Source organism: Anomaloglossus baeobatrachus, chromosome 7 (assembly GCF_048569485.1).
Source record: "Anomaloglossus baeobatrachus isolate aAnoBae1 chromosome 7, aAnoBae1.hap1, whole genome shotgun sequence".
In the NCBI taxonomy this organism is placed as follows: domain Eukaryota; kingdom Metazoa; phylum Chordata; class Amphibia; order Anura; family Aromobatidae; genus Anomaloglossus; species Anomaloglossus baeobatrachus.
In genome coordinates, this window is record NC_134359.1 from 281,440,706 (window position 1) to 281,457,922 (window position 17,217).

At 53.1% G+C, this 17,217-nt stretch overlaps 1 protein-coding gene across 1 annotated transcript in view; it reads right to left on the reverse strand.

Moving 5' to 3' along the window:
- Positions 1–17,217, reverse strand: part of IFT140 (intraflagellar transport 140) — a 239,048-nt gene that overhangs the window by 75,351 nt on the left and 146,480 nt on the right. The window contains exon 16 of the mRNA XM_075318259.1: positions 16,434–16,596. Coding sequence (XP_075174374.1) covers positions 16,434–16,596 — 163 coding nt within the window. The remainder of the gene's footprint in view (positions 1–16,433; positions 16,597–17,217) is intronic.

Consider the following 17,217-nt stretch of genomic DNA (forward strand, 5'->3'; position numbering starts at 1 on the left):
GTTCTGAAGAACCGAGGCGGAGGCCGAGAACTGAACTCTATCCTAGGATGCGGAGGGAGGCGGCCGAAAGTCATGAGGCAGCCGCCTTGGAAGCGGTACCTCCGGTTGCTTTCTTGGGGCGTGAGTGAGCCCGCCAGGAATCAGAGCTCCTTTGCTCTTTCTGAGTCCCTTTGGACGAGGAGAATTGGGGCTTGCCCGAGCCTCGAAAGGACCGAAACTTTGACTGCCACTTCCTCTGTGGAGGTTTGCTTGATCTGGGCTGGGGTAAGGAGGAGTCCTTACCTTTGGACTGTTTAATGATTTCCGCCAATTGCTCACCAAACAGTCTGTCTCCAGATAATGGCAAGCTGGTTAAACATTTTTTAGAAGCAGAATCTGCTTTCCATTCCTTTAACCACAAGGCCCTGCGCAAAACTACAGAGTTGGCGGATGCCATTGAGGTACGGCTCGTAGAGTCCAGTACCGCATTGATAGCGTAGGTCGCAAACGCAGACATTTGCGTAGTTAGGGACGCCACTTGCGGCACTGCTGGACGTATGAGAGAGTCCACCTGTGCCAGACCAGCTGAAATAGCTTGGAGCGCCCACACGGCCGCGAATGCTGGAGCAAACGACGCGCCGATAGCTTCATAGACAGATTTCAACCAAAGGTCCATCTGTCTGTCATTGGCATCTTTAAGTGAAGCCCCATCCTCCACTGCAACTATGGATCTAGCTGCAAGCCTGGATATTGGAGGGTCCACTTTTGGACACTGGGTCCAGCGTTTGACCACGTCAGGGGGAAAAGGATAACGTGTATCCTTAAGGCGTTTAGAAAAACGCTTGTCCGGATAAGTATTGTGTTTCTGGATGGATTCTCTGAAGTCAGAGTGGTCCAGAAAAGTACTCAATTTACGCTTGGGATACAGGAAATGGAATTTCTCCTGCTGTGCAGCTGCCTCCTCTGCAGAAGGGGCTGGGGGAGAAATATCCAACAGCCTATTGATGGCCGCTATAAGGTCATTTACCATGGCGTCACCATCTGGCGTATCCAAATTGAGTGCGGCGTCAGGACAAGACTCCTGATCACCCACCTCTGAACCATCATATAGGGACCCTTCTCGCTGAGACCCTGATCCGCGTGATGACGTGGAGGGTCTCTCCCAGCGAGCTCGCTTAGGCGGACTGGGACTGTCATCGGAGTCAGAGCCCTCAGCCTGTGATGCCTGGGACCCCCTTGAAGTACGGATTAGTTCCAACTGAGGGGGACCGGGGAACATAGACACAGCAGTGTCTATGGTCTGAGCAACTGGCCTGGACTGCAAGGTCTCCAGGATTTTTGTCATAGTCACAGACATTTTATCAGCAAAGACTGCAAATTCTGTCCCCGTCACCGGGGCAGGGTTCACAGGCGTCTCTGCCTGGGCTACCACCACAATAGGCTCTGGCTGACGAAGTGCCACTGGGACTGAACATTGCACACAATGAGAGTCGTTGGAGCCTGCTGGTAGATTAGCCCCACATGCTGTACAAGCCGTGTATACAGCCCGTGCCTTGGCACCCTTGCGTTTTGCGGATGACATGCTGTTGTCTCCTCAAAGCAATATAGGGTGTACAGCCAAGAAGCGACCTTACAGTGCAGTATATAAATATATCTGGTACAGCGAAAAATATAACACTGTGGCACTAGTGGGGCCGCACGTATGTGCTGCTTACCGCCCGCTTAGCGCGGGTGTGTGGTCGCCAGAAACCCCTAGCCTGGGTCCCCCAGAGCCTGCGTCCGTTCTCCAGCCAGACTGCATGTGTATAATGGCTGCCGGCGTCCTGGGGAGCTGCAAGCCTGGGGGCGGGCCTAGGGCGTGCACAGAGAAAAAGCGCGAAGCCTGTGTCCTACTGTGCTCAGTGAGAGGGCTGGAGCATGTAAATCGTGCTCCAGCCCTCGGCGCTGCCGATTGAACAACGTCTCTCCCCTACCCTGATTGACAGGGTGGGGGGAGTTAACGAAGCGGAGCTAGGCCGCAGAAAACCGGGGACTAAAGTTAGAAGCGCCGCCGCCGTAAAAGCGCGGTCGGCGCGTCCCCGGCGCACTACAAGTCGCAGCTGCGCCGCCGCTCCAGGGGCGGTCGGCGCGGCGATCCACACACATAAAGTCCCCCAGTAATCTGCGGGGACTATAAGCCCAGCGCACAGCGCTACAGTCCCCGGCGCACTAGCACACCCAGCAAGCCTGGGGTGTGCGTGGCCTGCCATACGGGGACACAGAGTACCTGAAAGTTGCAGGGCCTTGTCCCTGAACGGCACTCCCGCTCCACATCCAGCAGGTTCTATGGGTCTGTGGATGGAGCCCGGCCTCAGGGCTTGGTGGCCGGTAAGATCCCACTTCCTCAGAGCCCCTCAGGGGGATGGGGAAGGAAAACAGCATGTGGGCTCCAGCCTCCGTACCCGCAATGGGTACCTCAACCTTACAAACCACAAGTGGGGTAAGAAGGGAGCATGCTGGGGGCCCCATATGGGCCCTCTTTTCTTCCATCCGATATAGTCAGCAGCTACTGCTGACTAAACAGTGGAGCTATGCGTGGATGTCTGACCTCCTTCGCACAAAGCAGAAAACTGGTGAGCCAGTGATCCCACTGGGGGTGTATAGCCAGAAGGGGAGGGGCCTTACACTTTTTAGTGTAATTGCTTTGTGTGGCCTCCGGAGGCAGTGCTATACACCCAATCGTCTGGGTCTCCCAATGGAGCGCCGAAGAAATCGCATTTGACAATGAGTCTGCAAGTGCATGGGGCCATGACTATGCACTTACAGCTTCTTAGCCTCTGCTGTATTCCTGAACTGGCAGCCCTCTCTCCTGGATGATTGACAGTTCAGTGTACCTGAGCAAACGAACTGTGAATCAACCAGGGAATGGTGCTGCTAGTGCAGGAATACAGGCTAGAAGCTGTAAGTGCATCATGATGGCCGAATGCATTTACAGCTTCTTAGCCTCCGCTGTATTCCTATACTGGCAGCCCTCTCTCCTGGATGATTGACAGTTTAGTGTACCTGAGCAAACGAACTGTGAATCAACCAGGGAATGGTGCTGCTAGTGCAGGAATACAGGCTAGAAGCTGTAAGTGCATCATGATGGCCGAATGCATTTACAGCTTCTTAGCCTCTCCTATATTCCTAAACTGGCAGCCCTCTATCCTGGATGATTGACAGTTCCATGTACCCGAGCAAACGAACTGTGAATCAACCAGGGAATGGTGCTGCTAGTGCAGGAATACAGGCTAGAAGCTGTAAGTGCATCATGATGGCCGAATGCATTTACAGCTTCTGAGCCTCCGCTGTATTCCTGAATTGACAGCACCATCTCTTAGCTGATTGACAGTTGAGTGCACCAAAACAAATGATCTGTGAATCAACCAGGCAAAGGTGCTGCTAGTGCAGGAATAAAGGAAGAAAAGAAGAAGGGAATTTTGTTTACTTACCGTAAATTCCTTTTCTTCTAGCTCCTATTGGGAGACCCAGACAATTGACAATTGGGTGTATAGCTTCTGCCTCCGGAGGCCACATAAAGTATTACACTCAAAAGTGTAACCCCTCCCCTCTGCCTATACACCCTCCCGTGCATCACGGGCTCCTCAGTTTTGGTGCAAAAGCAGGAAGGAGGAAACTTATAAATTGGTTTAAGGTAAATTCAATCCGAAGGATGTTCGGAGAACTGAAAACCATGAAACAATTGAACATGAACAACATGTGTACACAAAAGAACAACTAGCCCGAAGGGAACAGGGGCGGGTGCTGGGTCTCCCAATAGGAGCTAGAAGAAAAGGAATTTACGGTAAGTAAACAAAATTCCCTTCTTCTTTGTCGCTCCATTGGGAGACCCAGACAATTGGGACGTCCAAGAGCAGTCCCTGGGTGGGTAAAAGAATACCTCGATAACAAGAGCCGACACGACTCCCTCTTACAGGTGGGCAACCGCCGCCTGAAGGACTTGCCTACCTAGACTGGCATCTGCCGAAGCATAGGCATGCACTTGATAGTGCTTTGTGAAAGTGTGGATACTAGACCACGTAGCTGCCTGACACACTTGTAGAGCCGTTGCCTGGTGCCGCAATGCCCAGGACGCCCCCACGGCTCTGGTAGAATGGGCTTTCAGCCCCGAAGGAATCGGAAGCCCCGAAGAACGGTAAGCTTCAAGAATCGGTTCCTTGATCCACCGAGCCAAGGTTGACCTGGAAGCCTGCGAACCCTTACGCTGACCAGCCACAAGGACAAAAAGCGCATCTGAACGACGCAGGGGCGCCGTGCGAGACACGTAGAAACGGAGTGCTCTCACTAGATCTAATGAGTGCAAATCCTTTTCAAAGCGGTGAATTGGATTAGGGCAAAATGAAGGTAAGGAGATATCCTGATTGAGATGAAAAGGAGATACCACCTTAGGGAGAAATTCCGGAACAGGGCGGAGAACCACCTTATCCTGGTGAAAAACCAGGAAGGGGGCTTTGCATGACAGCGCTGCCAGCTCCGACACTCTACGGAGTGAAGTAACTGCTACTAGAAATGCCACTTTCTGCGAAAGACGTGATAAGGAGACATCCCGCAGCGGCTCAAAAGGCGGTTTCTGAAGAGCCGTTAGCACCCTGTTAAGGTCCCAGGGTTCAAGCGGGCGCTTGTAAGGTGGGACTATGTGGCAAACTCCCTGCAGGAACGTGCGGACCTGCGGAAGCTTGGCCAGGCGCTTTTGAAAGAATATTGAGAGTGCCGATACTTGCCCTTTGAGAGAACTAAGTGACAACCCCTTATCCATTCCGGATTGAAGGAAGGAAAGAAAAGTGGGTAAGGCAAAAGGCCAGGGAGTAAAACCTTTATCAGAACACCAGGACAAGAAAATCCGCCAAGTCCTGTGATAGATCTTGGCGGACGTCGGTTTCCTGGCCTGTCTCATAGTGGCAATGACATCCTGAGACAACCCTGAAGACGCTAGGAGCCAGGACTCAATGGCCACACAGTCAGGTTGAGGGCCGCAGAATTCAGATGGAAAAACGGCCCTTGCGACAGCAAGTCTGGGCGGTCTGGCAGCGCCCACGGCTGACCCACCGTGAGATGCCACAGATCCGGGTACCATGACCGCCTCGGCCAGTCTGGAGCGACGAGAATGGCGCGACGGCAGTCAGACCTGATCTTGCGTAGTACTCTGGGCAGCATTGCCAGAGGAGGAAATACATAAGGCAGTCGAAACTGGGACCAATCCTGAACTAATGCGTCTGCCGCCAGAGCTCTGTGATCTTGAGATCGTGCCATGAAGGCCGGGACCTTGTTGTTGTGCCGTGACGCCATGAGATCGACGTCCGTCGTTCCCCAGCGGCGACAGATCTCTCGAAACACTTCTGGGTGCAGGGACCATTCCCCCGCATCCATGCCCTGACGACTGAGAAAATCTGCTTCCCAGTTTTCTACGCCCGGTATGTGAACTGCGGAGATGGTGGATGCTGTGGCTTCCACCCACTGCAGAATCCGCTGGACTTCTTGGAAGGCTTGACGACTCCGCGTGCCGCCTTGGTGGTTGATGTATGCGACGGCAGTGGCGTTGTCCGACTGGATACGGATCTGCCTGCCCTCCAGCCACCGATGGAAAGCCAATAGGGCTAGATACACTGCCCTTATCTCCAGGACATTGATCTGAAGGGAAGACTCTATCGGAGTCCAGGTTCCCTGCGCCCTGTGATGGAGGAACACCGCTCCCCACCCTGACAGGCTCGCGTCCGTGGTGACCACAGCCCAGGTTGGGGGCAGGAAGGATTTTCCCTGTGATAGAGAAGTGGGAAGAAGCCACCACTGAAGAGACGTCTTGGTTGCAAGGGAAAGAGACGTTCCTGTCGAGAGAGTTCGACTTCCTGTCCCATTTGTGGAGAATGTCCCACTGGAGCGGGCGCAGATGGAATTGCGCGAAGGGCAGTGCTTCCATCGCTGCCACCATCTTCCCCAGGAAGTGCATGAGCCGTCTCAAGGGGTGAGACTGAGTCTGAATCAGAGATTGCACCCCTGCCTGCAGTGACAGCTGTTTGTCTAGTGGTAGCATGACTACTGCTGACTGTGTATGAAACTCCATCCCTAGATAGGTCAGAGATTGGGTCGGTGTCAACTTGGATTTTGGGAAGTTGATGAGCCACCCGAACTGCTGGAGGGTCTCCAGAGCGACGGTAAGGCTGTGTTGACACGCCGCCCGAGAAGGTGCCCTGACTAGGAGATCGTCTAAGCAGGGAATCACCGAGTGCCCCCGAGAATGCAGGACCGCCACAACGGATGCCATGACTTTGGTGAAAACCCGTGGGGCTGTCGCCAGGCTGAAGGGCAATGCCACGAACTGAAGGTGTTCGTCCCCGATGGCGAAACGCAAAAAGCGTTGATGTTCTGGTGCGATCGGCACATGGAGATAGGCATCCTTGATGTCGATCGATGCGAGGAAGTCTCCTTGTGACATCGAGGCGATGACCGAGCGGAGAGATTCCATCCGGAATCGTCTGGTGCTCACGTGTTTGTTGAGCAATTTGAGGTCCAGAACGGGACGGAATGATCCGTCTTTCTTTGGCACCACGAATAAGTTGGAGTAAAAACCGCGACCCTGTTCCTGAGTGGGAACGGGGGTCACGACTCCTTCTTTTTTCAGAGCGTCCACTGCTTGAAAAAGTGCGTCTGCTCGCGCGGGGGGCGGGGAGGTTCTGAAGAAACGAGTCGGAGGACGAGAGCTGAACTCTATCCTGTAACCGTGAGACAGGATGTCTCTCACCCATCGGTCTTGAACATGTGGCCACCAGGCGTCGCGAAAGCGGGAGAGCCTGCCACCGACCGAGGATGCGGTTCGGGGATGCCGTGAGTCATGAGGAGGTCGCCTTGGAAGCAGTGCCTCCGGCGGTCTTTTGGGGGCGTGACTTAGACCGCCACGCATAGGAGTTCCTCTGGCCTTTGTCCTGTCTATTGGACGAAGAGGACTGTGGCTTGGCGGAGGGACGAAAGGACCGAAACCTCGATTGTATTTTTCGTTGCTGAGGTCTCTTAGGTTTGGACTGGGGTAAGGAGGAGTCCTTTCCCTTGGAATCCTTAATAATCTCGTCCAATCGTTCGCCAAACAATCTCTCGCCAGAAAACGGCAAACCGGTTAAGAACCTCTTGGAAGCCGAGTCTGCCTTCCATTCGCGCAGCCACATGGCCCTGCGGACTGCAACAGAATTAGCGGATGCCACCGCTGTACGGCTAGCAGAGTCTAGGACTGCGTTCATGGCGTAGGAAGAAAACGCCGACGCCTGAGAGGTTAAAGACGCAACCTGCGGGGCAGACGTACGTGTGACCGCATTAATCTCAGCCAGACAAGCTGAGATCGCTTGGAGTGCCCACACGGCTGCAAAAGCCGGGGCAAAAGACGCTCCCGTGGCCTCATAGATGGATTTCACCAGGAGTTCTATCTGCCTGTCAGTGGCATCTTTTAGTGATGAGCCATCTGCAACCGAAACCACAGATCTAGCCGCCAATCTGGAGACTGGGGGATCCACCTTAGGACATTGAGCCCAACCCTTAACTACGTCAGCGGGGAAGGGGTAACGTGTGTCCGTAAGGCGCTTAGTAAAGCGCTTGTCCGGAACCGCTCTGGGCTTCTGGACAGCATCTCTGAAGTTAGAGTGATCAAAAAATGGACTCCGTGTACGTTTGGGAAAACGAAACTGGTGTTTCTCCTGCTGAGAGGCCGACTCCTCTATAGGTGGAGGTGGGGGAGATAGATCCAACACCTGATTGATGGACGAGATGAAGGGAATTTTGTTTACTTACCGTAAATTCCTTTTCTTCTAGCTCCAATTGGGAGACCCAGACAATTGGGTGTATAGCTATGCCTCCGGAGGCCACACAAAGTATTACACTAAAAGTGTAAAGCCCCTCCCCTTCAGCCTATACACCCCCCGTGCTGCCACGGGCTCATCAGTTTTGGTGCAAAAGCCCGAAGGAGGAAAAAGTTATAAACTGGTTTAAAGTAAATTCAATCCGAAGGAATATCGGAGAACTGAAACCATTTAACATGAACAACATGTGTATACAAAAACAGGGGCGGGTGCTGGGTCTCCCAATTGGAGCTAGAAGAAAAGGAATTTACGGTAAGTAAACAAAATTCCCTTCTTCTTTGTCGCTCCTTATTGGGAGACCCAGACAATTGGGACGTCCAAAAGCAGTCCCTGGGTGGGTAAATAATACCTCATAATAGAGCCGTAACGGCTCCGTCCTACAGGTGGGCAACTGCCGCCTGAAGGACTCGCCTACCTAGGCTGGCATCTGCCGAAGCATAGGTATGCACCTGATAGTGTTTCGTGAAAGTGTGCAGGCTCGACCAGGTAGTTGCCTGACACACCTGCTGAGCCGTAGCCTGGTGTCGCAAGGCCCAGGACGCTCCCACGGCCCTGGTAGAATGGACCTTCAGTCCTGAGGGAACCGGAAGCCCCGAGGAACGGTAAGCTTCGAGAATTGGTTCCTTGATCCACCGAGCCAGGGTTGACTTGGAAGCTTGTGTCCCTTTACGCTGGCCAGCGACAAGGACAAAGAGTGCATCCGAGCGGCGCAGGGGCGCCGTACGAGAAATGTAGAGTCTGAGTGCTCTCACCAGATCTAACAAGTGCAAATCCTTTTCACATTGGTGAACTGGATGAGGACAAAACGAGGGTGGAAAAACGGCCCTTGAGACAGCAAATCTGGTCGGTCTGGCAGTGCCCACGGTTGGCCGACCGTGAGATGCCACAGATCCGGGTACCACGACCTCCTCGGCCAGTCTGGAGCGACGAGGATGACGCGGCGGCAGTCGGCCCTGATCTTGCGTAGCACTCTGGGCAACAGTGCCAGAGGAGGAAACACATAAGGAAGCCGAAACTGCGACCAATCCTGAACTAAGGCGTCTGCCGCCAGAGCTCTGTGATCTTGAGATCGAGCCATGAATGTTGGGACCTTGTTGTTGTGCCGTGACGCCATTAGGTCGACGTCCGGCATCCCCCAGCGGCAACAGATCTCCTGAAACACGTCCGGGTGAAGGGACCATTCCCCTGCGTCCATGCCCTGGCGACTGAGAAAGTCTGCTTCCCAGTTTTCTATGCCCGGGATATGAACTGCGGATATGGTGGATGCTGTGGCTTCCACCCACAGCAGAATCCGCCGGACTTCCTGGAAGGCTTGCCGACTGCGTGTCCCACCTTGGTGGTTGATGTAAGCCACCGCTGTGGAGTTGTCCGACTGAATTCGGATCTGCTTGCCTTCCAGCCACTGCTGGAACGCTTTTAGGGCAAGATACACTGCCCTGATCTCCAGAACATTGATCTGAAGTGAGGACTCTTGCTGAGTCCACGTACCCTGAGCCCTGTGGTGGAGAAAAACTGCTCCCCACCCTGACAGACTCGCGTCCATCGTGACCACCGCCCAGGATGGGGGTAGGAAGGATTTCCCCTTCGATAATGAGGTGGGAAGAAGCCACCACCGAAGGGAAGCTTTGGTTGCCTGAGAGAGGGAGACGTTCCTGTCTAGGGACGTCGGCATCCTGTCCCACTTGCGTAGGATGTCCCATTGAAGTGGACGCAGGTGAAACTGCGCGAAAGGGACTACTTCCATTGCTGCCACCATCTTCCCCAGGAAGTGCATGAGGCGCCTCAAGGGGTGTGACCGACCTTGAAGGAGAGATTGCACCCCTGTCTGTAGTGAACGCTGTTTGTCCAGCGGAAGCTTCACTATCGCTGGAAGAGTATGAAACTCCATGCCAAGATATGTCAGCGATTGGACCGGTGTCAGATTTGACTTTGGAAAATTGATGATCCACCCGAAACTCTGGAGAATCTCCAGAGTAACGTTGAGGCTGTGTTGGCATGCCTCTTGAGAGGGTGCCTTGACCAGCAGATCGTCTAAGTAAGGTATCACTGAGTGACCCTGAGAGTGGAGGACCGCAACTACTGTAGCCATGACCTTGGTGAAAACCCTTGGGGCTGTCGCCAGGCCGAACGGCAGTGCCGCGAACTGAAGGTGTTCGTCTCCTATGGCGAAGCGCAAGAAGCGCTGATGCTCTGGAGCAATTGGTACGTGGAGATAAGCATCCTTGATATCGATCGATGCTAGGAAATCTCCTTGGGACATTGAGGCGATGACGGAGCGGAGGGATTCCATCCGGAACCGCCTGGTCCTTACGTGTTTGTTGAGCAGTTTTAGGTCCAAAACAGGACGGAAGGACCCGTCCTTCTTTGGAACCACAAACAGGTTGGAGTAGAAACCGTGACCCTGTTGCTGAAGAGGAACCGGGACCACCACTCCTTCTGCCTTCAGAATGCCCACCGCCTGCAGAAGAGCCTCGGCTCGCTCGGGAGGCGGAGATGTTCTGAAGAATCGAGTCGGAGGACGAGAGCTGAACTCTATCCTGTAACCGTGAGACAAAATGTCTCTCACCCAACGGTCTTTTACTTGTGGCAGCCAGGTGTCGCAAAAGCGGGAGAGCCTGCCACCGACCGAGGATGCGGTGTGAGGAGGCCGTAAGTCATGAGGAAGCCGCCTTAGTAGCGGCACCTCCGGCGGTCTTTTTAGGGCGTGATTTAGACCGCCATGCGTCGGAGTTCCTCTGATCCTTCTGCGGCCTTTTGGACGAGGAGAATTGGGACCTGCCCGCACCCCGAAACGACCGAAACCTCGACTGTCCCCTCCTCTGTTGGGGTGTTTTTGGTTTGGCCTGGGGTAAGGATGTTTCCTTTCCCTTGGATTGTTTGATGATTTCATCCAATCTCTCACCAAACAAACGGTCGCCAGAAAATGGCAATCCAGTTAAGCACTTTTTGGAAGCCGAATCTGCCTTCCATTCCCGCAGCCACAAGGCCCTGCGTATTGCCACCGAATTGTCGGCTGCAACCGCCGTACGGCTCGCAGAGTCCAGGACAGCATTAATAGCGTAGGACGCAAATGCCGACGTTTGAGAGGTTATGGACGCCACCTGCGGCGCAGACGTACGTGTGAGTGCGTCAATTTGCGCCTGACCAGCTGAGATAGCTTGGAGTGCCCATACGGCTGCGAATGCTGGAGCAAAAGACGCGCCGATAGCTTCATAGATGGATTTCAACCAGAGCTCCATCTGTCTGTCAGTGGCATCCTTGAGTGAAGCTCCATCTTCCACTGCAACTATGGATCTAGCCGCAAGTCTGGAGATTGGAGGATCCACCTTGGGACACTGGGTCCAGCCCTTGACCACGTTAGGGGGGAAAGGGTAACGTGTATCCTTAAGGCGCTTGGAAAAACGCTTATCTGGACAAGCTCGGTGTTTCTGGACTGCCTCTCTGAAGTCAGAGTGGTCCAGAAACATACTCTTTGTACGCTTGGGAAACCTGAAACGGAATTTCTCCTGCTGAGAGGCTGACTCCTCCACTGGAGGAGCTGAGGGAGAAATATCCAACATTTCATTGATGGACGCAATAAGATCATTCACTATGGCGTCCCCATCAGGAGTGTCAAGGTTGAGAGCGGCTTCAGGATCAGAATCCTGATCAGCTACCTCCGCTTCATCATACAGAGAGTCCTCTCGCTGAGACCCTGAACATTGTGATGATGTCGAGGGAATTTCATAGCGAGCTCGCTTAATCGGTCTGGGGCTGCGGTCCGTGTCAGAGACCTCACCCTGGGATCCATGAGACACCCCGGGAGGACATTGCTGTTCCAACTGAGGGGGACCAGGGGGCAATGATTCCACAGTGCCCCTGGCTTGAGATGCCGGCCTGGACTGCAAGGCTTCTAATATCTTAGCCATAGTCTCAGAAAGTCTTTCAGTAAAAACTGCAAACTCCGTCCCTGTCACCTGGACAGTGTTAACAGGTGGTTCTCCCTGGGCCACCCTTAGCAGAGGCTCCGGCTGAGAAAGTGCCACAGGGGCCGAGCATTGCACACAATGAGGGTCAGTGGAACCTGCCGGCAGTATAGCCGTACATGCTGCACAGGCAGCATAGTAAGTCTGTGCTTTGGCACCCTTGCCATTTGTGGACGACATGCTGTTGTCTCCTCTGAGCAATACAGGAGGGTATATGGACAAAAATCAACAGTGCACCATACAGTGTAAAGTATAGTCTATAATCATATAATCTATAAGTACACTTCTGCACTAGTGGGGCCAGCACCACAGGTGCTGCTTACCGCCTGCGCAAAGCGGTTGTGTGGGCACCAGAAATCCTGCCTGGGTCTCCCTGAGCTTGTCTCTCCTCTCCAGCGTTAGCAGAGCTGAGAGGAATGGCTGCCGGCGTCCTGAGGAGAGGAGGGAGCCGTGGGCGTGACCCACAAAAGTGCGGGAACTGGTGCCCCACTGTGCAGAGTGAGGGGGGTGGAGTATGCAAAGCATGCTCCAGCCCTCAGTGCTGCCGTCCTGTACAGCGTCCCGCCCTTCCCCTGATTGGCAGGGCTGGGGGCGGGAAGAAAACGAGACTAGGCCGCAAAAGCCGGGGACTCGAGTTATAAGCGCGGCCGCCGTATAAGCGCGGTCGGCGTGGAAGTCCCCGGCGCACTAACAGTCCCAGCCGCGCCGCAGTGATAACCATGGCAGCGGCGGTCAGCGCGGCAGTCCCCCTACATGAACACACTCAGCGACGCTGAAGTGTGTAATGGCACAAACGCAGTCAGCGCTGCTGTCCCCGGTGCACTAGCACACCCAGCAATGCTGGAGTGTTGCTGTGCGCGGTCCCCACGGGGGACACAGAGTACCTCAAAGTAGCAGGGCCATGTCCCTGAACGATACTCGGCTCCTATCCAGCATGGTCCTCAGGAGCTGTGGATGGAGCACGGTCTCCTGTGCCTGGAGACCGAAAGGATCCCACTTCACCCAGAGCCCTAATTGAGGGATGGGGAAGGAAAGCAGCATGTGGGCTCCAGCCTCCGTACCCGCAATGGATACCTCAACCTTAACAACACCGCCGACAAGAGTGGAGTGAGAAGGGAGCATGCTGGGGGCCCTGTTATGGGCCCTCTTTTCTTCCATCCGACATAGTCAGCAGCTGCTGCTGACTAAGCTGTGGAGCTATGCGTGCATGTCTGACCTCCTTCGCACAAAGCATAAAAACTGATGAGCCCGTGGCAGCACGGGGGGTGTATAGGCTGAAGGGGAGGGGCTTTACACTTTTAGTGTAATACTTTGTGTGGCCTCCGGAGGCATAGCTATACACCCAATTGTCTGGGTCTCCCAATAAGGAGCGACAAAGAAAAGATCATTTACTAAGGCATCCCCTTTAGGTGTATCAAGATTGAGAGCAACGTCAGGGTCAGAGCCCTGAGCTGCAACCTCCGCCTCGTCCTCCAGAGAGTCCTCAAGCTGGGAACCCGAGCAGCGTGAGGAAGTCGGGGAAGATTCCAAGCGAGCCCGCTTAGCTGGTCTGGGACTGTGGTCCGTGGAGGAGTCCTCCACGTGAGACCTAGGGCCCACCCCGGCCGGGGTGGACCGAGAAGGACCTGGAGGCGCCGACCTAACAGGGTCCGGGGCCTGTGTAAGGACCGGTCTGGACTGCAGGGCTTCCAGCAACTTGGCAGACCATTTGTCCATAGACTGAGCCATGGATTGTGAGAGTGACTCTGAGAGCTTTTCAGCAAAAACTGCAAACTCTGTCGCTGCCACCTGGACAGTGGAAGCAGGGGGGTCTGCCTGAGCCGAGGGGCCCACTAGTGACCGAGGCTCCGGCTGAGCAAGCGTAACAGGGGTCGAGCATTGCTCACAGTGAGGGTAGGTGGAACCCGCAGGTAACATGGCCCTACAAGAGGTACATGTCGCAAAAAAACCCTGTGCTTTAGTGCCCTTGCTCCTTGTGGCCGACATGCTGTTATATCCTAGGAGCGTGATCACTGAGGGTATATAGAAAAAAGGGTATACAGCCCGGCCGAAAAGAAATAAGTATATATATACGTACCTATACCGGCACCCAAGGGGACCAACACCGAGTGACCGGTGCGGCTTACCGACCGCTAAAAAGCGGGGTGTGTGTGCTCCAGATTCCCTGCCTTGGTCTCCCAGAGCTGCAGAGCTGTTCTCTGTGATTCTCCACCGGCAGAATGTCCTAAAAATGGCTGCCGGAGCTCTCAGGGGAGGAGTGAAGCCAGGGGTGGCGTTAGGAAAAGTGCGGGAATCTGGGGTCCCCACAGTGATCAGTGAGGGGGGGAGGGAGCATACAGGATGCCCCGGCCCTCACATCCGACGTCAGGTCGGCTGTCCCGCCCCTATCTCTGATAGACAGGCCCGGGGGCGGGAGTTTTGCCACTAGGCCGCGATGAAGCCGGGGACTAAATTTAATACCGCGGCCGACAAGCAGGCGCGGTCGGCGCGGTAGTCCCCGGTCTTCACAATTCAGCAGTCAGTTGCGGCGTCCGGAAACCAGGCGCTCCATACACAGTCCCCATGGGGACACAGAGTACCTCGTGGATGCAGGGCCCTGTCCCTGAGGATAGATAAGCTCCTGTCCAGCAGATTCCCTCAGGGGCTGCGGAGGGAGCACGGTCCCAGAACCTGGATGACCGCTTCGGATCCCACTTCTACCAGAGCCCTCAGGGATGGAGAAGGAAACACGGCATGAGGCTCCGGCCGTCGTACCCGCAATGGGTACCTCAACCTTAACAGCACCGCCGACTTAGTGGGGTGAGAAGGGAGCATGCCGGGGGCCCCGTGGGGGCCCTCTTTTCTTCCAACCGATACAATCAGCAGCTGCTGCTGACTAAAATGGAGATGTGTGAGTGGATGTGTGTCTCCTTCCACACAAAGCATAAAACTGAGGAGCCCGTGATGCACGGGAGGGTGTATAGGCAGAGGGGAGGGGTTACACTTTTGAGTGTAATACTTTGTGTGGCCTACGGAGGCAGAAGCTATACACCCAATTGTCAATTGTCTGGGTCTCCCAATGGAGCGACAAAGAAATAATAGTTTCAGCCTACTGTAACGCCTGTAATGTGAGTCCAGTATGATGCACGGATAACTGCAGGATTGGGGTTCCCAGGACAGAAGAAGACCATCCAGAAATTGTGTAAAAGTAGATATTGGATCTTTATGTTAAAAATAGACAATTAAATGTCCATAAATAATAAAAAGTCCATATTTATGGACATTGAATTGTGCATCTATTTATAACATGAAGATCCAATAAAGACATTTTTACTTTTACACAATTTCTGGATGATATCCTATTTGGTGCTGAAACCTACCTACAATTTTTTCTAATGCAGGAATACAGGCTCAGAAGCTGTAAGTGCATCATGATGGCCGAATGCACTTACAGCTTCTTAACCTCCGCTGTATTCCTGAACTGGCAGCACCATCTCTTAGTTGATTGATAGTTCAGTGTACCAGAGCAAATGACTTGTGAATCAATCAGGGAAGGGTGCTGCTAGTGGAGGAATACAGGCTAAGAAGCTGTAAGTGCATCATGATGACCCAATGTACTTACAGACTGAACTTCAAAATGTGGTTAGAGCAGTACTTCAATGTCAATCAATGCAGCAGACTATGTGAGCAAGGATGGTTGACCTTAGGGAGATCAACATCCACCACTGCGGAGACACCATCACGTGTTTCTCAACGCAGTGATTCTAGAGCAATGCCCCCTGGGAAATATTCAAAGCAAGAAGGCCTGCGGAGACACTATCACATGTTTCTCAACGCTGGCAGGAAACTAGCCAGGTCTTTCACCGGGAAGGAACAACCACGGGAAGGGCAGTCTCCAGTCAAGGAGACCACCTATGCCAAACATGGTATCCATCCACAGACAGCCGTTTCGGGGTATTTGCCCCTCATCAGTGTGGAGTGAATTCCTACCCCACACTGATGAGGGGCAAATACCCCGAAACGGCTGTCTGTGGATGGATACCATGTTTGGCATAGGTGGTCTCCTTGACTGGAGACTGCCCTTCCCGTGGTTGTTCCTTCCCGGTGAAAGACCTGGCTAGTTTCCTGCCAGCGTTGAGAAACATGTGATGGTGTCTCCGCAGGCCTTCTTGCTTTGAATCAATGCAGCAGAGATAGTCAAGAAAGCAGTCAGCGGAAGGGTGCTCTGGAGCGCATGGCTCCGCCCAGTTTGCTTTGGACACCTCATTTGCATATTGACAGAAAAAAAACGTTTCTCAAGAAGAGTATGGTTTTTCTTAGTGCAAGATCAATTGCATAGGTTGTTATTGCTTTAATATATTTTGGAAATGAGACACTCCCTTTAAATACCTGAACTTTAAATCATCATCCCCAATAATATGTCAAGGGGTATTCTCATGTTATAAAGTCATGTCATATTACTACGATGTGCTATGACTTTATGATTTAAACTTTTTCTGAGAATAAAGAGTCCATTGTTTGAGCTTTTTAACCTTCCATAGTCTATCTTAAAGGGATGGTCTATCCCAGAGATATGCCAGTGCTTTGTATGAGGAGGATAACCCTTTACGTTTTTGCTACTGATTATCATTACCTTTCCATGGGGCAGCTCTACAAGCTGGTTGTGTTTGGGTGAGGGGTGCACGGAGTTTGGGATGGCCAGCATGGCCTCACACACTATCAGCCGTGGTTCGCTTTGATCCCAGAAGTGACTGATAGGGATCCGGTCAAGGAGTTTTGTGTTCTCTGGAAGGTTCCTGTTAATAGGAAGCAAAGAAAAAATAAACTTAGTTCAGATAACAAATTTCTTGGATCTTGACAGCAACAGTTTATTTCAGGTGTTGGTATGTACCACACTGTATGGGGCAGGCTCAGCTCCTGAGCCCGCTCCATATATCGATAGTGTATGGCCGACGTACATCTATGGCGGCCATTGCTAAGGGGTTAAATTTAGAGATTATGTGATCTATATTCATAGCAGAAATATGCTGCCAACAAGGCTACTCTCTGCCAAGAATAGGAAGCCTCGGGCAGCGCAATATATCTTGTATGTGCAGCCTATTCATGGCAGAGGGACAGAGGGGGGTTTGTAATCTAGTTAAATGTCACCACATTCACTGTGTATCTACTGCACCGGAGCAGGCATTGGTGGAGCAACTGCCATTCATTCTGCGCCCTCTGGGAGTCTTGAGTTTAGCAATGTGCATGCAAGACCGAAGTGGATCCAGGGAAGGAGACGTTTGTCCTCAATATTTCTTCTAATTCCTTTCCTGAGTTTGTGCTAAACTGATGCCCTGCGCCGCATACTATCACATGGAATGGTGAATAATATTGATGATGTTGTGACCCCATATACCTGCATAGTAATGTGCACAATT